This window comes from Phlebotomus papatasi, chromosome 2 (assembly GCF_024763615.1).
Source record: "Phlebotomus papatasi isolate M1 chromosome 2, Ppap_2.1, whole genome shotgun sequence".
NCBI lineage: Eukaryota > Metazoa > Arthropoda > Insecta > Diptera > Psychodidae > Phlebotomus > Phlebotomus papatasi.
In genome coordinates, this window is record NC_077223.1 from 96,174,876 (window position 1) to 96,202,762 (window position 27,887).

Below are 27,887 nucleotides of genomic sequence, written 5' to 3' on the forward strand. Positions count from 1 at the left end.
GATTAGATAGATATTAAAGACAAAGGATCAATTAGATTATAAAATTGATTACTTTAAGATTTTGATACCTGCAGGAGATGGGCTAAACTTCAAGTCCAAAAATCATTACTAAATGTTTTTTTTAACCCTTGGATCATGATTTATTATTATTCGGTTAAAAAGAATATTATTGCAGCACAACAACCAATAGACAATAGAGGAAGAACTATGTCTTTTTCCAAACGTGACTTTAAGATAAGCGTTTATTATTTATTCACTGAGAGAAATCCGAAAAAGTTAAACTGACATTCTGGAAATGTTAATTTTACCCTCAAATCGTTGTAAATATTACCCCTTTTAGGTGTATTAGGGGTTAAAGGTACCCTTTTTCATGTTAATTTTACCCTTAAAAATGTGTAAAATTAACATTAAAAAATGTTGATATATTTTTACACCTAAAAAGTGTTAAAGTTCTGAGGAAAAAATGTTAATCGCACCCTCTTTTTTTTCTCAGTGTTTATTTGTACATAAACTGGGATTGCCAGTCACATGCCCCATAGAATGATATGCAGTGAAAATCACTGAATCTGATATGAAATATGTTTACTGCCAGGAAATTTCTAGTGACCTAAAGTGGATTCGAACCCGTTACACTTGCATTGAACTTGGTTCTACCACTTAATCCATTGCGTGTTCTATTGCTCTATTAAATTACTTTAATAGTGTAAACTGCAATTTTAGTCATACAAATAGAAAAACCTTCATCTTGTTTTGTTATTCTATTTATAATTGTGAATTAAAAAAGCAATACACGGGAATTACAAGCAATTTGATAAATAAAATCATAATTTTAAAATTATATCTTTCTTTTGATTGCAAACTCAACGAGTGACCCTGTGCAACGTGTTATCAATTCCACAAAACTGCTAATATTGCCAGCCCACAGAAATACCTAAAGAATTTTTGGATGTGTTAACAAAATTGAGGCAGTGGCACAAGAGTCTCAAAAAAAAGCGCGCGATTTCACGCACATACAAATGCTTTAATTAACTTCAACCGGGAAATCCCTCATACTTGTTGCCTTGCACACAAATCTGCTGGACTTTTGCTATGAAACACTTTTAGCATAAACATATTTCAATTATTCAGCACGAACAGTTGAGAAAAAAAAAATTTGCAACAAGATAGTTAACATGAGATAAAATTGTGATATGAGAATACGAATTGTTTAAAAATAAAAAAAAGTGCGCATTTTTATGATTTCATCATGTACACATCTCAATGCTTCCCTCACAAAACTCATTCTCAATGAATTAGCCTCTGTTTTAAAGTTCTCAAATTTACATTTCAATTGATTTGTAATGGATGTTATACATCTTGAGATGCTTCAATGCTAAAATGACAAACAGAAACTTTGAACTATATTTCTGATATTTTATCACGCAAGTTTCTAAAAACTAAATGATTATTTTCTTTTCTAAAGTTGCTTTTGTAAAAATTATTACGACATTTTGAACACACAACATTAAAATATTCACATGATAAAATTGTCGCAAGTTGATCTTCAACCATTTCCACTTAATAACCACAGCTATTAAAGACATTTTATTTCTCAGAGAGAATGGCAAGAAGCTATTCAATTTAATTCCGTCTTCGATGGAGTTTTTCCTCAGAGTTGTAAAAGTTCAACAATGAGTCAGTCTTTCTTTTATTTTCTTCTTATATGTATTTTTGTATACTATTTTAACAGCTGAGAAATTAAAACAATTTTTAAACAGATTTTAATGATGAAAAATTTAAGAACAGAAATTCTACTACACTGAGAAAAAAAGACGATGCGATTAACTTTTTTCCTCATAACTTTAACACTTTTTAGGTGTAAAAATATATCAACATTTTTTAATGTTAATTTTACACCTTTTTAAGGGTAAAATTAACATGAAAAAGGGTAACTTTAACCCCTAATACACCTAAAAAGGGTAATATTTACACAGATTTTGAATCAGTACTGCAGGGAACAATTAACATTTCCGTAATGTTATTTTAACTTTCGGATTTCTCTCAGTGTAGAATTATTGTTCTTGTAAACATTTATGAAATCACTAAATGTTGCAAATTCTTTGATCAATTAGTAATTCTACTATTTTTTTTAATGAATTTCCTATCAGAATTCCAATACAAATAAACAAACCCAATGCAGAAATGTGTGAAAGTTGTTTGACCATAATAAATCTTCACCGAATATAATTCTCTAATATTTAAATTCGCTATCGGACATTCAATCTTTAAACAACAACCACGCAGTCTAAATAAAATAAACTCTGTTTACTTCATCAAATATAAAAATCGCAAATTCTGCTAATAAGATTCGAACATATTAGAATTAGCAAAGTTGAGAGAGAGAGAGAGTGACTTCTCAAATAGCAAAAAATAATGTCCATTTCAGTAAATTAGAACTGTTTAGACAACCTCAATTTGAACATGCTAATATCTTAATAGAGAAAACCAAACAAAGTTTATTTTTATAATTATCACATATATACTATAGTTGGAAAATTTTCAATTTAAACCAATGTGTAATTGCGTAAAACATTATTTGTGTTACCTCCCACACATTGTAACATTGTACACATATTCATCAAACCCCGAAAGGGGAACCAATCAATTAATTCGATAAATCGTCACTACAAACACATTTTTCCTTTTAAAATAGTTTTCATTATAAATTTCCTTTACTTTTTCCTTCTTTTTCATTCACTTTCCAAACATTTTGCACGCAACTTCATTTAAATGTTTGTTTACCAAATAAAATGAATGAAAAAAAAATCCTTTGATAAGTTATATTCACACGAAAATAGAATGAATTTCGCAGATCGAAACAATGTATTCTCAACACAGACACTAGACTATCTGATATGCCGTTTTTACGGTGAATTCTAACGAAGAATATACACAAAATAGATAAGATTGTGGGAGCTTTTTTTATATTACGGAATACTTAATATCAAGAGAACCGTGCTTTTTGGTAAGCATGGCGCAAAATAATGGAAGTTATTTCACCGCAATGCAATGAGGGAATAGAACGGAAAGAATCATACCACTTTCGTGGGGTATTTCAATATTTCAAAATAAAAAAATCAATGTTTTGAATAAAAATATTAACGTTGGTATGCAACATTCCATTTATGATTTTTAAAATTAGTAGTTGACATTTTTTTTAATTATTTTCTTTTTTATTATCTGAGATTCTTTACCATCTCATTAAAAACCCAAACACGGTATTATAAAATTTCTTGTTGATTTTGAAAAACCTAAAACGTGAAATTCAATAGGTCACAAGATATATTTAATAATCTTTTCACTCATTTTGCAGGTTTTTACATCAGCTCAAAAAAACACTCCGACAATTTTAAATTTCTTAGATTTATTCGAATTGATAAAAACTATCAAATAATAAGGGAGACTGGGGTAAAAAGTCACAAATTGAAAATTTGAAAATTCATTATCTTCCAAGATAAAAGAGATAGTGGTTTAAATTTTTTTCCATAGATGGCCACCATAGACCTTCTTCAAAGTCGTAAGTTTCTTAGAATTCGAGCAAGGAATTCAGAAAATAAAAAATATTGAAATTTTTAGTCCTATTTTTGAAATATTTTCCTTATGGCTCTGGCCCACCTTTTAGCTCGGTATAATTTCATAAAATCAAAATTCGCGTCCCGTTTTCTCTCAAAAGATTTGCATAAGTCTATCTCACTCATTTGATCCGAAATTCGAATTGAACTAAATTTAATTTGGTCTGATGTTCAAAAGAAGAAGAGGATGAAAAAGTAGGATAGACATATACAAAGTTTTAAAAAAAGAAAGGGATGTGAATTTCGACTTTATGAATTTTTGTTTGTTTTTGTTTGCATTGGTCAAACGACTAGCAGTCTTTTGTGTGTGTTTTTTTTTCTAAAATAGCTTGAAAAGTGCTTTTCTCGTTCAGATAGAGAAAACTGTGTTTTAAAAAGGTGTAGAGGAATAAATTCCCTATGAAAGTATGTCACCTAGCCATTTTTTAAAATTTACGAAAAAAAAATGTGATAATATCCCATCGTGGTACCATTTGTCCTAGCATTTTTGAGAATGGTCACAAAATTACCTTTTAGCTTTTAGAAAACAGCTCGATAAATGTATTTCCTTACAAAATGGAAGAAAATGACTTTCATAAAGTGTTAAAAAAATAAAATACCCGTTTTGTTACTTTTTGCCCCAGTATCCCGTATTCTCTTAATGGAAATGCTCCTTATGGCCTCTACACATTGGGAGAATTTTTTGTCAAAAATTTCTTTTTTGAAGGAAATTCCCTGCAGCGTTGTAGGAGGAAACGTCAAATTTCTGTCAAAAACGCAATTTTTGACGAAAATTGCTCCCAATGTGTAGCCGCCTTTATACGTATTTCCCATGGTAAATTTTATTAACACTGTATTTCCTATTAAAAGTCTTAATCTATTGCCCTATTTCCGAAGATCTCAAATTTTCAAACCAATAGTTAATTGCATTTATTTTTCAAAAGATACTAAATTAGTAAATCTTAACAATTCTACGTAAAAATGTTCCTGGAAGTTTCGTTTGTTAGGAGCTTAAAGTAACTAAGCCATATATGCATGAAAAATTTAAGTCAAAACTGTTTTATGATAACGATACTTAAATGAAGCCCAACTTCTTTAAAGGCCGTAATAATTTATGATATCACAGGTATGATCCTATCAACATTTTCAGAATTTAAAGTTTAAAATACTTCTCGCGATCGGCTTTAATATTAGAGAGAACTTCTGGTCTCTACACACTAGAGATATTTATGTCCATATTGAAGGGTTTTCCTACACAAGCGTAGGCAATTTGCTTCAATATGGACATAAATTTCTCTATAGGCCATAAGTTGCCTCTAATATTAAAGCTGATCGCGAGAAGTCCTATAACCTTTAAACTCTGAAAACTTTGATATGAGCACATGTGATATCGAAAATTATTTAATGCTTAGACTTAAGGGTTTATGTAGGTCAAAATAGACAAAAAACAGCATTTTTTTAATTTTTTGAAAAAAGAGTTTAAAAAAGTTTTTTATTGAAAAGGATATAACTTTTCGGTGGACAAAATTTCTCGAAATTGGTTAATCTGGAATTTAAAAACCAAGTATTTTCTGCTAGCTGACTACTTAATCTAGTCCTTGATCGAAAGATTTTTGAAAAAAAGAAATAAAATTTGAATTTTTGGGACAATCATACAAATGACCGTTTTTGACGAGTTTCATCTTGAAGAATAAGTTGTGATCAAGTAAACCAAAAAAACTTCGTTCAAGAATTAGTGTAACTTAACAGTTAACAGGAAATACTTGGTTTTTGGATTTCAGATGAATCAATTCTGAGAAATCTTGTTCAACAAAAAGTATGTTTTTTTCAAAAAAAAATCTCCAAAAATCAGGTCTCAATGGGTGAATTTTTAAAAATTTTAAATTAAAATTTAAAAAAATAGTTTATATTATATATTGTACTTTTTTATGCTTAAGAGCTTGAATTAAATAAGTTTTTTTTATTATGCTGAAAAAATTAGAGAACATATTATGTTTTTGGGGAGACTGGGGAAAAACTTGTCAAAACGCATATTATTCTTCCACGAGCTCTAAAAAAATTTAAACTTTTTATAATGAGCATATTCTTATGGGAAATTTACTGTTCTATTTGAAAATTTCGAAGCCGGAAACTCGGAGGAGTGTATAGAAACGATGTACGAGTACATATACAAAAGGTAAAAAGAGAGAAATTCACTCTCTTACAGAGGTAGGAAATGTGATTGTCGCAAATCAGGGTATCATTGAAAATTATTACAAATTTCACAGAATAATCCTTTAATTCAAAAATAAATTTTTAAGCGTAAATATTTAAATCGGCATTTCAAAGTTGATTCGAACACTCTGAAAGATCTTTAAATTGTAAAGTTACAAATTTCTTTAGGCTTTAGAATTGACACACTTCCTTCCCTTTCTAAAGCTGTTCGGAAGATCTTTTTTTTACTTTTAAAAACGAAAAATTTTGAAGTAAGTAATAAATTAAGGATGAACACTAGCCTTTAATTCACACTAAGAAATACTTTTGTATCAAAAAAAATATTTAAATATCTTCAAGATTTCTTTATTTAAGAATAGAAAGGTAAATTTAATAATTTATCTTAAATATTTGAGCTATGCTCTCTTAATTGGAGAGATTTTTTTTTCTAAAAAATCAACTCTAACGCCTTCAAAAAGAAAAACTAAAGTAGAAGGAATAAAATATTAAAAATAACTCTTAGAACGTCTTTAGTGTTTGATAGAATACATTCTACTCTACATCCATAATCCATTGAAAATTTCCGATAAATTGCTTTAAAATCTAGCACGTTTTTATTCCACAACAATAAATAAAAGCCACTTCTTTTTGTGAAATTGAGACACCCTTAAGGTCCATGAATAATTATGAATACCGTGTGGTTGACTAGCAAAAAGATAGTATACAGAATGTCAATTGACATTATTATTTTTTATGAGAGGAAAAATTTTCTCATTTCTCACACAATTGCAAAACAATCTTTACCACATTTTGCTTTTCTTTCAGACTCTTCTTGATCTTCCGAATAGTTCTCTTCATTGTGGCACTTCACATCTGGAAAATCCAACACTGTCTCCCCCCAAAAAAAGTGGGACAATTTTTTAGGACAAGATTTTTGTCACTTCAAACAAGGTCTTGTACACAGAGACACATTTCTTTAAACAAAAGCACTACGCGAGCCAAACGAGTGCGAGCCCTTTCTGAGCTTTCAACCTAAACTGAATTCTATGTTACGATTTTTCTCCTTCGCACTTCCACTGGGAATTTTGAGGGATTTCTCCTGGCCAAGAGACACGAAAATGAGGAAGTGGCCTCACTCAGCAAAAATATAAAATAATTGCAAGGCAAAAAAAAAATATTTCTCTGAATGCTCCGATCGACGAGATTTCGGATCTGAGATTTATTTGACCTCATTGGGCCTGCGGAGACTTTTAGCGCGTTTTTCCTCCGAGTCGTAGCACCAGACAATTGATCTCACTCTCGGTACGAGTCTGGGTGACGTGGGAGAATGATTGTTCGGGCTCAATTTCACAATACAGAAGTGAGCTTTTTTCGCCAGAGATCACGCACAGAGCCACAGCTATTGCTAGTCTACTAGTTGATCTTATAAATGGAATGACAAAGAACTTCCAAAGTTCTTAAAACAAAAAGCTCATTTTTAAGAATTTTTCTCGATCTGCTTGAGATATAATTAAAATGCTTTTAAATTCCAATAAATTTAGATAGATTTAAAGACTCTATATTTAAAGTATTTGAGAGGATTTGATATCCTGTTTAAATGTAAGTGTAGGTGACCTGTAAAAATATCCAATGCTTTTTGATGTGGAATTGTGTGACACATCAAAAGCTTCAGCAAAAATCAATTCGAAAAGCGTGGGTAAAAGCCAATAAAGTTCCAATTAAATACCCCAACCTCTGCTTTATTTATTTTAGACCTTTAACATAAAAAAGAAAATTCTAATTATAAAAGTATTTACAAAGCCAATGTTTTGCGTTACAATTCAAAGATACAACATTTGCCGCCAAGGAAATATTTCGTCAAAGAAACATCAATTGCTCCCTGATTGATATTCAAAAGTTCACAAATATTGCAATCAACATTAAATGTTATGTTTTTAAAAATTAGGTCAATAAATAAAATTATAACATTTGAAGACATCAAAAAAAATTCATAGCCTGAAATTTTTATTTTAAAATCTAAATAAAACGTAATTTTAAACGTAAACGTAACCACTCCAAAACCATGCTTTATGGGATTGCTTTTTTTATTTTTGGATAGGCTTAAGAGGCTACCCAGGCGAACATCACATTCATATACGAAAACACCCTTGAATCACTCCTAATAACTGTTTGTCAAGGTCAAAAGTCAAAAGGCTCTAAAGAGTGCATTTATCAACCGAATAGTATCATTTTTGGGCTCATTGTAAAGGTTTTAGAATTTCTGACAAATCTGAGGGGCAATTCACAAAATATCCAGACAAAATTGACGGCAATATGGTGGAGAAATATTTGATGCGGCGAAAAGTGAAATAACACTAAATAATGCATTCTTCAGTTCGTTTTATTCGCCGAAAAGTAGGAAAAACGCAATTGACAGGTTATTTATTAAGGCGCGTATTTAAAATAGGAAAATATGAATCGTTGTAATAATTTAGGAATTTAAAGCATTCTAAGATAGAGAAAATTTTTAACCAATTTTTTTCAAAATCGCTTTGATCTCCTTTTAAATTCGAAACACACTTTTCAGGGATACGAGTGAAAATGACGATGATGATACAATTTCAATATTAGAAGGTTATAAAATTATTTGGGTTTTAATCAAGATGCCTTCACATAATATTTTCTGAGAATAATAAAAATAAATGTTGTAAATCTGTAAAGACCAAACACCTCACAGAAGTAGCAACGAAAAATTGCATTTATTTCTTGATTTATTCTCATAATAAAAGATTTTATAAATTTTGTAGATAATCGTGGTAAATGTTATTTTAAACGCTGAAAATATGTTATTTTTGATGAATGTACTGATTGACACGTGGTAATCTTTACAGGGTTAATTTGATATTAAAAATAATAATCTAATCTTGATGAAAATTTTGATCCGAAATAAATCCTATGTAAATTTTAACAACAACAAAAAATTCTGAAACTTATAATCCCCAATAATAATTCCTTCCCTGAACTTACCCAAAACCTATTTTTTCAGAACGCAGGGAAAACTTTTATAGTTTTAAAACCCACTAATTTCTTATAATTTTTATGTCTGGGCATCTTTATTGAAATAAAATAATGCAAATAAATAATTTTTTTATAAGATTTTGGTAAAAAAAATCGTACCCTCCAGTCTCGAGCTGGAGGGTAAAATTGTCTGTATACATTTCGAAATTCCAGCAGGTACAACACCCAAAACCTTGCACCCTTCATTTTTAACAAGGACCTTTAACCTTTTAATAGCACCTTTTAACGGGATGATGAAGTTCGCTTCACAGAAAACAGACAGTAACCAGCCAAAAATTTTGTCTGGATACTTTCGTGAAGTGCCCCTCTGAACCTGTTTCAAACGGTTATGAACCGATAATAAACCGGTCAAGAAGCGCTAAGTAAATTTTAGATTTTTTGTAAGTGCCTTTAATTTTTTAATTATTAATCAGTTGAAATTTGGTAAATGACGTGAAAGTACTTTTAAGAAGGTATAGCATCTAAGTCACGAAATCGAGCATTCCGCAAAATATGGGTAGGTTTCCCACTGCTTTTTTTAACTCTTGCTTTTATTATTTCCGTTCCTAGTGAATAGAAGATCAGATCTTTTCCTTTTTAAATTATTTTTTGAATATCTTGTTTACTTTAAAATTTTGCATATTTGAGAAAGTTTTGGAAGGCAATCAATCAATGGTAAAAATTTTAATACTCGGTCACTTTCATCTTGGAGAATATCGTATTTTAAAATTTAAGGGTGGTCTGATTTTATAGGAAGATGTGTAGAAATAAGTATTCAGAAGAAATCTGTATAGGGGAAATCTTTCAGGTTTCGTACATACTCTGGTTTCAAACATTTAATGTCTTCCCCATATTGCTTTAATGAAACTGACCTAGTGAAAATAGATATTTAATAACTAGTCTTAAGTCACACATTTTCGGAAAAAAAATATGGGAAATATCTTATATTACTTCTTTGAAGCCAAAACATATGTGCAAAACCTAAGACTTCTTCTACAATTTGATTTATCTACAAGATGCACCTAAAAACAATCATTTCGAAATATTGAGAATAGAACTTTTAAAAAATGTTAATAGCTAGATTTAAGCGATAGATCGGTATTTGGCAAATATCCAGAGAGAGTATTATTTGCTATTTTATTGTTCTCTGTTTAATGACGAAATGCAAATAATATAATGGTAATAAAGATAAGACATATGAACGAGACAACTTACCAGTATTTTAAAAAAAATAAAACATTATATCATTGTAGGAGGAAGTGGGGCACTTTTGAATTGGGACAGGTTTGAAGTTGGGCTTGTTTCTCTTATTTTTACATGGAAATGAGCCTTATCATAATGTAATTTAGGTTTACAATTGCTTTGTGGAGCTAAATTATATCACGGTAAGGTTTAGTTTCATTTACAATTAGAAAAAAAGAGCCCAATTTCAAAACTGTTCCAATTCAAAGGTGCCCCACCCCGACTTCCCCCTAAGGTTACAAAATTAAATTACAATCCAGAAAAATACCATTATTATAGTCCTCTAGTTCGTGTAAACTAGTCAAAATTGAAAAATTTTAGTAAGGATCAAACGCGATATTTCAAATTATTATGTACTCATCTAACAAAAAAGAAGATATTCTATTCCAATTAGTAAAATATTTGCCTGCTTTCAAGGCTTTTGTTTATTTATTTTTTAATGATTTTTTTCAGGTAATTAACTTTAATATAATATCGTATTTTGGACATAATGAACCCGGACAAGTTTATACTTTCAATTGTCTCTTTATCACCAATATTACTCGCATTTTGACAAATTTAAAGAGACATTACAAGCGTTAATATTTTCCTGTATTTATGATTTTTTTTAATTGCGTGCATATATATAGATACAGTTGAAATTACACTATTAACATTTCCTGTAGATAAAATTTGCATTTTTTTTAATAATTGCCGCATTCTTCAGACATATAAAACTGTCTGGAGTTTGATTAAGGATATTACTTTTTCTCATGTTTCTTGGAAGTTATTAATATCGTCTATCGATACATTCCGTATAATTTTTATTATTAAGCATATTTGTGATGAACTTAAATATTCCTAGAGCATAGTCATGATGAGATAGATTTTTCCAGTCTTTCCTTTAGTTCTTAGACCTTTGAACCCTCCTAAGTTGCACAATAATGGAAAATTAGTTTTCCATAAAAGCGTTCTTTGTGCTACGAAAATTGCTCATCTTTAATGCAAAGTGCTTTAGCCTAACTCTACGGCTGTCTTCCCTGAGACTTTTCCCTCTCCCACGGCATTTCCATCCGGAGGGAGAGTATTAGATCGGAGTCAGGGTGGCGGATGGGTAAAAATAGCATCGTATATTGTAGGAAAATTGTGGGTGGTGGGAGGTGAATTTTCCTCAATATGATGCGTCTGTCGTGAGCCACGAAGGTCACGCCTGGAAATTGCAAATTCGCTTCCAGGGACACTCAAATCAGTGCCCTGGAACATGCGTCTGACCAAAAGGGTCAATTTGAGCCACAGAGAGGGTGAATTTGACCAGAGATTTGAGGAGGAAATGACCCAGAAAGGCAGGAAAGTGTCTTCCGTAGTACAAAACATGCATTTCTTCTCCAGCAGACATTGCTCTACTTACATAACGTCTACAGACGGGGAAATTCCACTGGTTTTACCAGGTGTGCATCTCAGGGCAATCAAGAGGGTCTTCTGCAGATTTTGAGAATCACAGCAGAAGTTTTACCACGTCATTTCAGGCAAAATTTCCAGCATAAAAGTCGCGGATCAGCTGACTTTTTCTTCTGTCTATGCAATGGAATTCACATTCCCGTTAGACATATTTTTTCATGTTTTTCACCACAATTCCACCAATTTTCACAGGGTTTTCACTAAAATTTTATGCCACAGTTGTTTATTTTCACTTTTTCAATAGTTTTACACCCAGAAAATCGCGTAATATTGCATAAATTTGATGAAAATACTGCACTACAATTCCACCAAAAAATAATACTTTGACAGCACTGCTATTTATCTGACAGCATACTCACAGCATATTAAAGCTTTTAGTTTTTTCCGCAAGGGTCGCTCGGAGTTGAGGAGCGCGCAATTTGTACAAAACAAGAAAAATTGAGGTTAGAAGCATCGGAAGCTTTTTTTCGAAGACAATTTCTGGCAAATTTTTACAATACGAGTTGAGTTCTCGCCGGATGATTGGAAGGTTGTATGTTGTGTCCATCCGAAATTCTTTGTGAAAACACTTGAATCCTCCTACCAAACGCAAAAATCTCCAAACCCAACGAAATGCAAAAATCACCAAAGTCGATCACTGAGGAAACACGGAGTAGCCGGATGGAGATTCTCTCCGAACAACTAGAATTGCTGAAAACAATCCATAATTCCACCGGATCAATCAACATAAAAGGGTGAGGATATCGAGGGAACCCTGAAGTCGACGTATGCTTAGTGTTTCATACTGTGTCTATAAACAAGTGTTTTAACCGTTTCAATCCATTGAACTTTTACGTGCTATGCAAGAAGCCAAACAGCCTTTATGGCTAGGTTTTCTTTAATTTCTCTCTGTGAGCATACCCATTTTCCCATGTAGTGTGACCTACGTCATTATGTATGGTCGCAAAATATACAACCAATGAAGAGACCTTCCATTGTTTTCGTTCTGGAGATTGGAATCGACGTTAAGACGGCGATGGCCGTATGGGGGGTGAGACAAAAAACAGAGATGACAATAAACCAAGAGCCTGACACGAATTGCTACTGATCTTTGAGAGACGAATTTTGAGATAAATCTATGATCCAGCGAGGAAGGATGTTTTCGGAGCGAGCACGTCCTGGAAAACAAAGAGCTGAAATGAAAGCCCTATACCTCGAACCGGATATTATAATTATAATTACCGGTGGCAGCCAAAATCTCGAAAGCCAAAATCCCGAAAGCCAAAATCCCGAACGCCAAAATCCCGAATTTTTAAAATCCTGAAAGCGATGAAATTATATGAAGGAAAATGTTTAAAATAATTTTCCAATACACAGAAGATTTCCCTTTGCCTCCAGCAAGCGCGAGTGAAATCGCGGGAGTAGCTATGGCACTTCTAAGAATTCGGGATTTTGGCTTTCGGGATTTTGACGTTCGGGATTTTGGCTTTCGGGATTTTGGCTTTCGGGATTTTGACCGGGACCCATAATTACTATCATAGTGCACTAAATTAGGAATCTGAGTGGCGCAATAGGCAAGACCATTGGCTCTTGGCTTGACTCACATTGCAAAGATCTGAATCTGAATGTCTGATTTAGACCAATTGCTTGCGCTCAACAACTCTGGGAGCATGGAAGAAGCATCCATTCTGCGGGAAGGTGAGACTAGGCGATCTACAATGTAATTAGCAGATTCATCCAATACGACAGGATACCAAATCAGCTGGCCCCACTGGTTTGCTTAACTTTGCATAATGCCAACTGGGGAATCAGTGGCGCAATAGGCAAGACCGTTGGTTCTTGGGCAGATCGATTCCCCAACTCGACTTACTGTTGTGAGCTCGAGTCCCGCCCGGTGTAAAGATCTGAATGTCTAATTTAGGCAATTTTCATATGTTAATAACGTAATATAATGAAGCGCCTACGCCCAACAACAAACGGACTAGCAGATTCTTCTAACACAGGATATGGACATTGTAAAAATTATTACCTTTGTAGTGAATATACCTCGATACGATTAATAATAATAATGCCAGCTGACATAATGTTTAGGAAGCTACTAAACAATAAACTCAATAGACGAAAATGAGGGATGTCTAAGACGCTCAGGGAAGTCATGGAAGAAGTGAACAGTGTTCTAAACCTAAAGCACCTAACAGCATTGGAGACACTGGAGTGAGCTGCATGAAAATCACTAGGACTGGATAAATATGGTGCGAGTGGTCCAGTTCCTTGGAGGACACTTGCATGAAAGTCTTTTATCGAGATTAAAGTTGGTCAGAAAGGTTATCAATAGGAAATCACAATTTTGAAAATTTCGATTCCTTGGTGAAACTGCCACAGCCACACAACATCTAAACTAAACAGAAGTCCTCATATCACGGCACCTGAAATCTAACAAAAACTTTTTTTAGGTCTGCGAACAGTGTTCCGGAGAACATGTGGACTAATAAGAATACGGATGACTCAGTATTAAAGAGAAAGTATTACAGGGTAAGTACCACGCTTGAGCAAAACACATCAGAATGTTAGCTCCACAGGGAAGCAGATATAAAAGATAAGTATGTAACAGATCCAAACAGCTAAGAGTTCCTGCTTAGTGAGATTGCGATGGGTTGAGACAAGTATTTGGTTGTATATTATTACTGAATAAAGAGGTAAGTAAATTGCTCCAGACCGAGGCGATTTAACTGGGATTCAATATCAACGAAGGAAAAACGAAGTATATGGGCACAGGTAACGTAGCACCTAGATACTGACAGAAAATTACCACGGACGTATAAAGTTTTGAGGTGGTTAAACACTTCAAATAAGGCGAACGGATCACTGTCACGAGAGTTTTGTGTAAACAACGGACACAGACAGGGGGACGGACTATCGTGCGTTCTCTTTAACCTGGCACTGGAGAAAGCGATCCGTGATTCCGGCGTGAGCATGAGAAGGGTCATACTCAATAAGTCCACGCAGCTCCTAGCCTATGCTGACGATATTGATATTATGGGACGCAATCCCACAGCTGTACAAGAGGCCTTCATCCAGATTGAACATGCGGCACGAAATCTGGGGTTACAGATAAATGAAGGCAAAACGAAGTACATGGTGGCCTCGTCAGCAGCAACTCCGGCAACATCTACGGAGAGCATCGGTCAAACAGGGTTCCCGATGGGGGACTACAACTTTGAAGTTGTCAACTCCTTCGTGTACCTTGGGTCAACAATCACAGCCGACAAGAACATCTCAACAGAAGTCTGCGCACGGCTGCTGAAAGGCAACAAGACCTATTTCAGTCTATCAAGAGTGTTCCGGTCCAGAAACTTAAGCATAAAGTCTAAGCTACTGCTGTATAGGACTATGATCCTGACAGTCCTCACGTATTCATCTGAGACGTGGGTCCTCAGCAAATAGAATTGCGAACTCTTGGCCGCGTTTGCGAGGAGGATCCTACGACGGATTTTTGGCCACATACGTGAGGAGGGACGATTCCGGAGCCTATACAACCATGACGTGTATGAGCGCTACCGAGAGGTAACTGTCGTCAAGCAAATACGCCTCAATAGGCTCCGGTGGGCTGGTCATCTGCTTCGCAAGGATGAGGACGACCCAGCCTGGAAAGTCTTTAGAGGCGGACTCTATGCTACGAGGAGACGAGGTCGACTCAACCTCAGATGGACCGACGATGTGGACCATGACGCAAGCTCATTAGGGGTGCGGAATTAGAGAACAGTGGCGCGTAACAAGCTCAAGTGGCGACGGGTCCTGAGTCAGGCCAAGGCCAGTAACTGGTTGTAGCGCCAAATAAGTAAGTAAGTAGTAAACACTTCAAATACTTTGGTTCGGTTTGGACTGAGGACAATGAAGTCAAGATAGAGGTAACCGAGAGACTGGTTGCGGAAAGCAGGTGTTTTAACACGCTCTCATCAGTGCTCCGTTCAAGGGACGTCTTCTGGTCATCGAATACCAAAATATACAATAACATTGAGCAACTCATTGTCACACTGATAATTCGCACCAGAAGAGAGATCACTACTACTTTTCAAGAGCCGGATCCTACGTAGGATTCTTAAGTTCGTGAAAAATGATATAAGAGGAGATTGGCGACAATGCAGAGGTATGGTGACGTCGACCTTGTCCCTCAAAGGGACTAGTGCTACTTAAGCAAGTAAAAGGTGACTTAACCAGAGACCGAAAAAGGTTCTTTTTAGTTGTGTAAGCGGCTCTAATGAATGTTTAAAACAGACTATCAACTTGGAAAACGGGCATAGACGCACGTCTTGTGAGGGTGGTCCGGGTATTCCGTTAAATCTCTTAGGAATGGATGGCCACGGTCAATCGACAGACGCTGCGTTAGAAAGTACATAAAATACGTTATACTTTAATAGTATATCATAGATTCTCGATAATACACCTCCGCAAAATAACTAACTCAAAAGACAGACAGCATTATCAACCGAATAACTCAATCAGTAAATTGGAAATTATTACCCGCAAGCCTTCTATCATGAAACCGATTAAAATGAATTGGTTTAAATTGACCAAAGAATGACATAAAAACCTTATAAGTATTTACAAAAACTTTTATTTCAATGATAAATTGTAATTTTTCGGCTGTTTTTGTTAAAGATTCACTTTCACAAAAAATATCTGTTTTCTGTAGCCACGGAAAAAAAGGTTTGAAAAAAAAAATGAAAAGATGCGTAAGACATTACACTTCAATGCACAGAGAATTTAAGTAATTATATTGTAAAAAAAAACAGACATAAATAAACAAATAAAATATGAATAGTGATATTAATTTATAAATTAAGCTAAAAATCTACTGATATTTCATTGATTTTCCCGTTTTCTCTTCACCAGCAAATTTAGAAGAGATATTGAAATTTCCTCTTTCAAAACTGCAAGATTGTATTTTTGCTTCTTTTTTTTCAGAAAAATAGTTTTATCTCTCATTTCTGTGTCCCCCTAAATTTGTATAATGCATTTTATATCTCAACCCCGTGCACCCTTTTCATTCCTACTGTGGGTAGTTTTGTCAAAATACTATAAACTCCCATCTGTATGGAGTGTTGGTTGTCGTGTATCCTCCTCATCAGCCTTATCGGGCACATTTTGATTGGCTCGATCATTTTCATACTCGACAAAGTCATCAAAGAGACTGGGCCACGCTTCCTCGTCATTATAGGACGTGATATCACAAGTTTCCGCGAAATTTAGAAACATATTCCACGTATCCTTAGGCACACCACGGATTTGGGCGTGTTGTGCCAGAAAATACAGCCATCTGTCCAGGAGCTTTGGCGTATGCACCGTAAACACTAGACGCCACAATATGATCGCCATATCAAGAGAGAGTGTTCGATGTCCTGGCTCCAGTCCAAATCTGTGAAAGACATAAACCCAAATATCTTCCAAGCTCAGATCAAGCCAAACCATCCAAACTCACCCAAAAGTGAACCTATAGAGTTGCTTGAAGAGCTCAGAGTCATCTTTGAGCTTCTCAACTGTCTGCTCCAGGCGTAAGCGGATACCATCGACGGAATCTGCATTGAGGTTTCTCAGTCCCTGAATGAATTCCTGGCGTGTAAAGCGACACATCTGTGAAGCATCGAGACGCCAGGCCAGCACCAATATCGCAAAGTCATCAGGCTTGTAGCGCAAGTCACAGCAGAGGCGCTCAATGCCCTCAGACAGAATGGCATCCTCCTGAGGATCCTTGTAGCGCTGATACAGGGTTAAGAGTGTGTGGTCCGATATTTGTTGGGAGTCTTTTACTGGAAAATCATTTATTTTTACCCACTTTAATTCAAGGAACATGGCCTAACTGTGTTATCACACTTGCACATTAAAATTTTAATATGATTCACATTAATTGTCGCTAGTGAGAGTCCAAATGTGTAATTTGTGTCTTTGAATCATTTTATATTCAAAATTTGATCTATTTGTTGATAAAAAGGTAGACTTGGCCCGCAAAATTTGATATAAACTGATTTATAGCATTAATGCGAAAAATTAATGCGATTTTCTCTTTAATTTTTTAATGTGAAAAATATCTATGCTTTAGGTAAATTTAAACTTATTTTTGCAGGCCAAGTCCACTTCTTTATCAATAAATAGAAAAACCCCAAATATTAAGTAACGCAAAGACACAAATAACATATTTGGATGCTCACAAGCGACAATTAATGTGAATCACATTAAAATTTTAATGTGCAAGTGTGATAACGCCGTAACAATTGATTTAAGTCATTCTTAAAGTTTAAACCGGATAATTTTTAGTATTTGTCTAATTAAACATGGCGATCTTGTTTTATGTCGGAATTCATGAAATGTTCGAAGCTTCAAAGACATTTTAATTTTAATAAAAAAAATATATTTCCATTTCTTCTAAGAAGGAGTTTTCTAGGGCCTCCTAGGATAACACAGGATCAACAAAATAAAATTGTAAAAGCCAGACTGTGACGGCCTAGTATCGGATACAAGAGAGATAAAAACGATCACTATCTTAACAAAGAGTTTCCACGGCAACTGGTTCTAGTGAACCAGTGGAACTATACGGTACCGTGTACCCCTCGTATTGTGGTCGAGACCTTGACAGTCGGGAATGAAACTAAGAATTCCGTACTTTCATAAGTAACAGCCAGAATAGAAACATTACAGCTGTAGATCACTAACTAGGACATTATGTTACACGGTTATGGAACGTAACTGACAACTAGCTAACCGACGTAACTGGTTCCATTAACTCAGACCGTATTCAAGAACGAGAGATAATTTTGTTGGTTTATCAAAGCACATTCCCATTGTGATATCAATTATATGCAGTCCTTTGCGTCGATCGTTTTAGTATCTGCACTGCGTATGATGCAAATGAAATGACGACATTGGCATCGTCGTTTACATTAAACTCAGACACAAAAACACATATGAAAACTGTCGATGAAAAGGGCGGCATAATGTGCAAGAGACTGATAACTGATTCAGGGTTCATTTTTAAGGAATTTCTACAGATTTCGGTCCTCGTCAGAACACGTTGGCCTCTAACCATATTATTTACGATGTTCTATTTACGTAAAATTGTTCGTAAATGTTTGTGAATTCTTGTTGTGAACTTACGAAATACTCTGAAATCGTATAACCCACCAAAACGTTCAAGAAAGTTTGTATGTTTTTCCACAAATATTGGTCGCTACATGATCACCTGACAATCATTACTTTTTTTTAAAAACATTTGTACGTGCATTTTTGTTACAAACAAATTACAAATTTTTGCAAAGATATTTCTACATGTTTACTAACATTTACGAATAATGTATGTAAAAGAACACAAAATTTACGAACTTTTTTGGAAGTTATAGACTTACGAGCATTCCGTAAAAGTGCCCAGAATGGAAATTCACAGAATTTACAAACATTTACAAAAAAATTTACGAAATATACAGAGATAGAGAAATTAAACATGGTGTACTAAAAACTAAAGAAAATCAAAACTGTCACAAATTACCCCATGATTGTCAATAATTGACTCGAACGATTTTGAAGATCCTCTATTTAAAAAAAAAACTTCGAAAAAGCACATTTGCCTTCGAAATGCAGGAAAATGATCTTCGGCAAATTTATAGAATGGTAAATTCACTATAAGGTTTCCAGATAATAAATTTTCCGACTTTTGCACCTTGTTAAAAGAAAATATCTGCTTGTGTCGGTATTGTCATATTTTGTTACGAAGAAAGGTCGATTTCTGAGTATGATAATTTTATAAAATATAAATATTTTAGAATGTTCAAAATTGAAGAATATTTTTTTTAAATCAAAAACCCGAACGTTACTTTACGGTGCTATCACACTAGGATTTTCACGTTTTAATTTTAAATTCAATTGAGCTAATTGAGCATTAAGATTTCTAGAATTTACTTGAAAACTCTCACAGCCAAGACACATTTTGCAAGAAATTTGCTCAATTTTAAATAGTGCCTCGAGATTTTTGATTGTGAATGACTCCGGAAAATGTGTGATAAGTACTTAAAATGTCTTATAAGTCACTTATCTGTTATGCAAAAGAATCCCCAAAGCTAGAAAAAGGGTTGTAGGCAATGGGGCTCGTGAAGAGACTCCCAACTGCAATTTTTTGACACAACAATTTCCTTTTAATTGTTTTGGATGAACTCAGCAAATTACTCCCGATACTGAAGCTTCAATCGCGTACAAGTTTATCACTAATCATTGTATTTATTTCATTTTTTTTTTGGTCTCAAATAATAAATTAATTACGAGTGAATAAATTTAATAAGAACAATTTTGTTCAAAAGGCTACTTGTGTAACTGTAATAAAATTGAAATTAATGACCAATTTTAGCATTTTAATTTGCTGAATTCAAATTTAATTGAGCAAACACATATACATATGTTATTTTAGCATGTTTAAACATGTTTTGGTGGGCCAAGTATTAGTTTATATCAATAACTAAGCGAAAATCTTTCAATTCAAATGATTTTTAATGCAAAATAACGCATAGGAACAATTCATCTGATAATTAAATTGAATTTACAAAATTGAAAAAATCCTAGTGTGGTGTTATCACACTAGGATTTTTCACAATTTAATTTTAAATTGAATTCAGCAAACTGAGCATTAAAATTGCTAGAACCACTTGAAATTTTTCATAGCCATGACACATTTTTGTGAGAAATTTGCTAAATTCAAAAAAACCGCGCAGATTGCCAGTTGTTTTATTTCGTAATTTGTGATTTTGTTTTATTAGAAAAATGAGTGAGTCCAGTGATAAGGAAGAAATTTTCCTACTTTATGTAGGATACATGTTCAATAAAAATGTGTCTTAAGGTAAAAGGAAGAGATTGTGGGCCAGAAAATGGATACAAGAGAGATCTGCCCACGGATTCATTGAAAAAATGTATGATGATATCGCAACTGGTGATTTTTTTGGACACAACAATTTTCTTCGTATGGCTCCTGAAGAATTTGAGGAACTACTTCACATAGTTGGACCTCATTTGCAGAAAGAAACAATGAAAATGAGGGTGCCTAAATCGCCTAAGTCCCAGCTTATCTGGAATTGTTGAGCAATTTTAACATTTTAATTTGCTGAGTTGAAATTAATTTGAGCAACTACATTTATGCTATTTTAGCATATTTAAACATGTTTTGGTGGACCAAGTATTAGTTTATATCAATAAATGAGCGAAAATCTATTAATTCAAATGATTTATAATGCAAAATAATGCGTAGGAATAATTCATTTGAAAATTAAATTGAATTTACAAATTGAAAAAATCCTAGTGTAATAGTACGGTGATAGCACGGTTAGTCAATTGAAATACAATAGTTGTAATGGGTCTAGCATTAGTCTGGGCTTTTCAACAAATTTATCCGTCATTAAAACAGAAAGAGCTTTTTTCTATTGAAATAATTTGCATAAATATCTTACTCGTTCCAATGATGTCTCCCATTGTGTTGGCGTTTCCATTCAAGAGAGCCACTGGCCTTGTGAGGAATCCTGAGCTCGAGTGCAAATTTGTCATGTGAACAGGGCTGTTGGAGATCAACAGCTCGTCGGTTTCTACAACAAAATATCCTTTGAATCAATACCTATGAGGCAGAAAAGAAATCCCAAAAAGTTCTTACCACCGCGTTCAGAAGCATCGCGATTGTCGTTTGCAGTCCTCTCGGCAGTGTTTGTGGCATAATCCGTTGAATTTTCCGTGGGTGTCTTGAAGCATGTCCAGCAATTCCCCATTTCGCCCACTAAATCTCACTCAATTTGTTCTCTTCTGACACCCTCCACTTTGTGCAATGTTCATCCTCGTGATATGCCCTCGTAATACGCCAATTTACCCTAGAAATCCTCCACTTTGCCCACCAGGATTCCCTTCTAAATTTTACCTAACTAATCAACACCTAAAAATAACGTGTCTGCGAATTATGTGCAATTGAAAATTTGTGTTAATCTAATTGATAAAATGTTTGCATTGTCCACTCTTTTTTTCATTTATTTTTCTCGTAAAATTTAGTGTTTGTTGTTATCTTTTTTTGTGAGTGAATTTGGCACAAGATTTCCGCTTAGATGAAAATTCCTTCCACTTTTTACTGCTTTTTTCCAGGTAAATTTTATTGGCACATTGAGATAGACTTTTACTGGTCTCACTGATTGATTTCCGTGGTCTGGAAATAGAGGAAGGCCCAGAAATACAATGTGAATCGTGTTAAGTATGTTGTCCGGAAGGTGTGAGAAACATATCAAAATTAACGATCCCTGAAATGTCAGCAAGTCTACCTGAGGAAGTCCAAGGGGCTTCTTATTTGAAGGTTTCAGAGGAATATGGGAAATATAATATAATTTCTCTTTCGTCAAATTCTACAAATTTAATATTATATGTGTTTCAAATTAAAATAATGAATATTAATAAAAAAATATCACATTGCAATCTAGGTTTACCATACAGAAAATCTTTGAAGAATTAAAAAAAAAGATAGAGGAAGATTTTCAGGCTCCGCACACACACTGGTTTCGCACATTTCAAATTTTTCATATTCTTTTAATGAATGTAGGGGGAATTGCGCTATCTTCGGACAACTCAAGCTTCGGACAATTCAATTTTTTCTCTATGTCCCATATGGATTTCACTCATACCTCTTTTCTGAAAATTTAAGGCATTGGACTAGCTATTAACCCATTCAGTCAATGTACTAGAAATACTTGAGATAGGATGTTCGTATATTTGAATTAGTTTAATACAGATTAATAGATGATTTTTTGAAAAGAAAGAATTTTTATCTATTATGGGAACGCGGGGAGCCGCTGTCAAACACACGTCTTAACGATCACACAATTTAAATTCTTTAGATTAATACCTGACAGACTCTATTGATTTAGATAGAATAACTATCCAAGAAAGCAAATTGGTAATCAGAATGCAAATCAGGAAAGAGGGAAAAGGCTAATTTTGACATATTTGACGGGATGTCGAATTTTCCGTTCGCCATTTTGATCAAAAATTTTGCATTACCTTCCGCGAAGCAAGAAAACAATAAGAAAATGTATTTTCATCTCTGTCGGGCTAATATTTCCAAGTAATTTAAGGACTAAAGTTACTAAAATTCCATTCCCGAAAACAATTCTGATAACAATAGCCCAGGAATAAGTCATCTAAAATCACTCAATTTGCGTATGATGTATAATACCATGGTAAGGAATGGGTTAAAATACTATATTATAATGGGCCAAATTCATTCAGAAGAAGGTAGCGCGCTCGTAACCTATTTATGGCAATATATTTTAATTTAATAGCTAGTCTTAAGCCACACATTTCTTGAAAAAATAAGTCTAAAAGTAATTAAACAAATATTGGAAAAATATAAAAAGAGTTCGAAGCCAGAATGTGTGTGAAGCCTGAAAGCCTTTCCCTATCCTAATTCTGAGATAAGCCTTATTTTTTTCAAATTCGAATTTTCTGCATTTTTGTTTTTTAGTAAGAATTAGAATTCGAAATTCGATTCAAATTATTGAAAACTAATAATATATTAGTACTAGCTTCTTGGTATTTGAATTGACATCATGTCTTTCGGATTAGCCTTAAGTTACCCCTTCAGGAGGGATATAGTAGAGAGGATTAGTATTGGGAGTTAGTTCTTGTTGAATTGCCGTAGGGGATTGATCGTTAGGAGGAGCACTAAGGGTGAAGAAACCTCTGGCGGCTAAGGTGCTCATCCACGCGATTGCCTTAAGAGCTCCGCCCGTACCGATTCCCTGACAGATTTACCATATTATGACAAAATTTATTTTTATTGACAGTTCATTACTACAAATTTCCCGTTTTCGAAATTAAGTACTCGAAAACTGTTCAAAACTTCATCAACAACCAATCAAATCTCGTTACAAAAAAAAAAACACAGCCGAATTTTTCATGTATACTGTCAAAAACTTATTTAAATAATACTAAATATTAACACTAAAAAATACTCATGAATAATCTGAAAGATATAGTTTTCGAAAACCTACAAGCTGAGGACATGATCTGCTATTAGGCAATACAATTGTCATAATGACATATTATTGAATTATTCGAAAAGCAACCATAAACACGGCTAATAAATTTATTTTCTTTTAGCATTTAAGCTAGAATTCAACAAAACTCAAAATGACTAAATATTGAACTGAAATAGGAACGTCAACCTTCCAAGTTTTCTTTAATTTTTTGGCTCTTTGCTATAGAGTCTTCCTAATACGAATACTCTCGAGTGTATGAATAATAAAACTCGCCTTCAAAATTCGAAATTTGCTAGAATTTGAAAGATTAACATTTTAGAAACGTTACTGTATATTTTAAACTTATAAATATTAAAAAGTTTTGAGTTTAGCTCGAAATATATAATATGATCTGTCAAAGTAAATAAAAGTATACTTTTGTCTTGGTTTTCTACAATGATACGAAAAATTTTCTTTAAAAAAAGCATTTTTTTTTACTAAACTTGCTCCCAATATGTAGAACCCGCTTTTTGTTTGTGTTTTACAAGTCAAAATTTAAAAATATTTGTTAAGACTTTTCATATGTGGTTCCTTTATTCCAGAATACCATTTGTCATCCTTATTTTTTTGTTTTTTTTGCTGTCAAATAGGACATCCTAATTACTGTCATGCTAATTTTATGTTACATTGATGACAATTAGTAGAGTTCAAAACAAAATGTTTTACAACAATGACAGAGACGATAAACTGTTTTAAGACTTAAAAACACTTGAAGATTTTAATTATATATTAATGTCTTCACCCGCTGCAGACATTTACAAGGTTTTTCAAGCACAGGGTCATCATTTTCATCTTGAAAGCGGATCACGAAGATTTATTCTTTTCAGGAGGTCATCCTTTTATAGGATGACTTATCTGTTAATTCAAGTTCGAGGTTGTTCGGGTCTTGCTTAATTCTTATTTTATTGAAGGCTTATTTTCTGGATTTCTTGACTGATCATATTTATTTGCAAGTCTTTATAAATTACTTGGTTCCTGACATATCACAGAGTACATGCTAGTTGTCTCAATATCCTGAACTGAAGACCCTACAGCACATTGAGGATTAAATCACTGGTAGATTCTTATAATTGAATTCCTTAACTTTTCTTAATTCTGATCTCTATGTTAGCCTTAGTTAGAGGATTCTACATCGGTCTTTCAATCTTTCCCAGAGCTTTAGAAGTGTCCTCTTGTATATTAATTGCGCTAGTCTAATATCCATACGTAAAGAACCTTTAATACTTTATCCTAACTCTCAGTGTATGACTTTAGGTGATAATTTTCCACTAAATTTAACAGGCTAAATATTTTCTAAAGTCAGTCTAAGTTTATTTAGAACTTTAATATCAAAACTGAATGCTTTATCATTTCTATAAAGAATGTATTTATCCACAGATAGTTTTACAGACATACCTAGTCCGTAAATTATTATATTTATAGTATATAACAATTCTTTTCTTAAATTTCTCTTGTTACTTTTCACATTGAATAAAACTTTACCAAATATTCACAAACTAAGACGTTCTTCGAATTTCAGTTAGTTGTTTAGTTCTTAGATGTTGTGTCAATGATTCTTAGATGTTAATGACCTGTGATTTCACATATAAGAAACCCTCTCAAAAAAACATCACTATAATTATTATTAAACAATAAAACGGATAGATATTTTTTGTGTAAGAATCAACAGCTGAAATGAGTCATTCACTTTATCCAAATACCAATATCTCGAAAAACAATTTCTTCCCCAGAAATTCTCTTTGTTTACCCAAAATTGCAAACATATTGCAAGTCTCGCAAAAGATTACATGACCCAAGACTAGGGGAGGTAATTGGAAACAATCGCCATGTTGAAAGTGTAATCTTTATCTTTTAATTTTTTCCATCCTAACACAATATATCCTCAGGCAATTGCCACAAAACTATATTAAAATGTTTCTCAAATAAATAAAGAATCTGGATGGGGTAGCAAATTAAATGGCAAGAGTAATTGATGATGGATACAAGGGTGGAAACATTGAGCTTACATTGTTCGATGTGTACACAAATTGTGTGTCTTCTCTCTCAATTATTTCACTAATTACTCAGATAGAAACTATATGATGTGATAAAACTAAATGTAATCTATCGGTGCGTGAACATAAAGTGCTTTTTACGATCATAATTCTGATTTAAAATGACACTTTTTTCAATTCCCAACAATTCACAATCTGCACACTCTGCCCAAAGAGGAGGGGAACTGGATTGACAGAACTTGCTATTTCCATTGACAAAACACCACTGGCATGCAAGTTTCAGGCTATGACGTCAGGTATTAGTCATGTGAACTCTACATGTCAACTATTATTTCATAAGGGAAAACATGACAAAGTCAAGTAAGTCAAGCATACAAAGTTATATATATGTATGTAAGTTCCTCAAGTATGAACATTTTGGGGGTATATAGGGGACAGTACTCTCCCTTCGAACGTTCATGCCTTCGAATAATGTAAATTTTCTTTTATTTTTCCTAGAGACTTATACACAATTATCACATAGTTATCAATAGGGGAAGTGAGGGATGCTTCGCACGCGCGAGCCTTCGAACAATCCGAGTTTTCTCTTTGTTTGAAAAGTGCTAGTTGCTCATTTCTTAGACATTAAATAGATAATCATAAACCTCATCTTCACTGCAAAAATAGGCAACCTAGCCCTTCTTTCTTAGGTTCTAGGATCACAAATGCAAAAATGGCCTTAAATGGGAAAATTGGTGACTCACATTTCGTGTGATTTCTCACAGTTAAATAGATTTTCAGAAATAATCACTTACACCAATGGATGAAGAGTTAATCTGGGTTGATATTTACGTAATATTTTTTGCATCGGAGGAAAATTATTTTCCGAGTGGCGAAAAAATCCTAAATACTACACTGCGTATTGGTTCAACCACTGAAAGTGTTATGGTTCGCCAACTCATCAGGTAACTCCAGCAGCTTAAAATCACAACATAACCTCAAAGAGGAGAACAAAGGAAAAGGAAAATGAAGAAAAGACAGCTGATAAATTTTTAGGGTTGTCACATTTGAAATTTTCACATTTCAGTCGATTTTTCGACATAAATTTGCAAGAAAAACAGTGCTTCAGAAAAATTAGAAGAAAACTGTTTTAGATACCTTCTTTTAGTGAAATAATGGTTTCCGTGGATTCGTGGAACTTGAATCTAAAAATTGGTAAATAATTTTTAATTGTGAGCAATTGTTATTCCAGGAAAAAAATGCAATAACGAACCGTAACAACCCATCGTGCGAATCTTTCCTCCACAGGCAAGGTTCGCACAAATCACCATACATTTTTCATTTTCCTGTCCAGGAAAAAGAACAGATTTTACGGCAGTGAATGAGGCACGCATAGAAACTTAAAAGACCAGAGATTCCTGTGGTATAGCGCAATTGATTGTCCATTTTACCGTTCAGCCAGAAAAAAATCTTGAATATTGACTTCGAAAAAGCGTGCAAACCATCCCTCACTTCCCCTAATTGATAAAAAGCTAACTAATATTTAATAAAAATGTGTAAATCCTTTTGTGTGTTTTTATGGACATTTATGAACAAATGTTTGCTAAAGTACAAAAAATGCTCATCAAGTGATCATGTTACGAACAATGTTTGTGAAAAGTACACACTTTTCCAAACTTATTTGTGGGTTATACGATTTACGAGTATTTCGTAAGTCCCCAAAAGGAATTCACAAACATTTACGAACAATTTTATTTATTTTTTTTTGTGCAGGGGAAAGTGTCCATGCTTGTACGATCTCAAGCTTCGTAATGACTAATTTTTTCCCATGTTTCCATCCAAGAATTAGTTTATAAATTTATTCACTAGGAAAAGTACCCATGCTTCGTACGATTTTAAGCTTCGCAGTAACTAATTGGGTGCGATTCTTACAAAATCATACCAATTTTTCCTATGTTTCTCAATAAATATGACTCCGCAATATAATTTAATAACTAGGAATTTTTCCTTTATAGTTTTTAAAATATGGGTGCGATGAGTCATATTTATTGAGAAACATAAGAAAAATTTAGTCATTACAAAGATTGAGATAGTAAGAAGCATACTCCCTTTCCTCTATATTTGTAATAAATAAAATTAGTAATTTTTAATAAAATCGAAAACCTAGATTGAGTTCAATTTTTTAATATTTATAAAATTTATTAAACTTGACTGATTTGTTTTCAACATTTTAAACATTTTAATTTTTAATTTTTAATTTTGATCAGTTAAATTCTTTTCAGGTTCACAAATTCAATTTAGATTGTAATCAATGAAAAATATAAGCTGTGTATCATGTTAATAAATTGACCGAAATCTTA

The 27,887-nt window shown here is 33.4% G+C and overlaps 2 protein-coding genes across 3 annotated transcripts in view; both read right to left on the reverse strand.

Moving 5' to 3' along the window:
- LOC129802535 (protein dopey-1 homolog) overlaps nt 1-11,849 on the reverse strand; it is a 51,793-nt gene extending 39,944 nt beyond the window's left edge. For both annotated transcript variants that reach the window (XM_055848441.1, XM_055848440.1), the window contains exon 1: nt 11,449-11,849. The gene's annotated coding sequence lies outside the window, so the exon portion shown is untranslated. The remainder of the gene's footprint in view (nt 1-11,448) is intronic.
- Nucleotides 11,850-16,072: 4,223 nt separating this feature from the next.
- Nucleotides 16,073-25,804, reverse strand: LOC129802562 (DCN1-like protein 3). Its single transcript, XM_055848488.1, has 5 exons — nt 25,561-25,804; nt 21,154-21,690; nt 20,957-21,088; nt 16,957-17,284; nt 16,073-16,893 (listed from the first exon to the last, which is right to left on the reverse strand). The coding sequence occupies exons 2-5, from the start codon at nt 21,263-21,265 to the stop codon at nt 16,554-16,556; spliced, it is 912 nt and encodes a 303-aa protein (XP_055704463.1). The 5' UTR covers nt 21,266-21,690; nt 25,561-25,804; the 3' UTR covers nt 16,073-16,553.
- Nucleotides 25,805-27,887: the final 2,083 nt, after the last annotated feature.

What these genes read in the sequence shown, in the direction of transcription:
- LOC129802562 (XM_055848488.1), bottom strand. Translation starts at nt 21,265, where the DNA reads ATGGGGAATTGCTGGACATGCTTCAAGACACCCACGGAAAATTCAACG. An exon ending in CGATGCTTCTGAACGCGGTG is followed by an intron (nt 21,089 to 21,153) that starts GTAAGAACTTTT and finishes ATTTTGTTGTAG; the next exon opens with AAACCGACGAGCTGTTGATC. An exon ending in GGGAGACATCATTGGAACGA is followed by an intron (nt 17,285 to 20,956) that starts GTAAGATATTTA and finishes ATGATTTTCCAG; the next exon opens with TAAAAGACTCCCAACAAATA.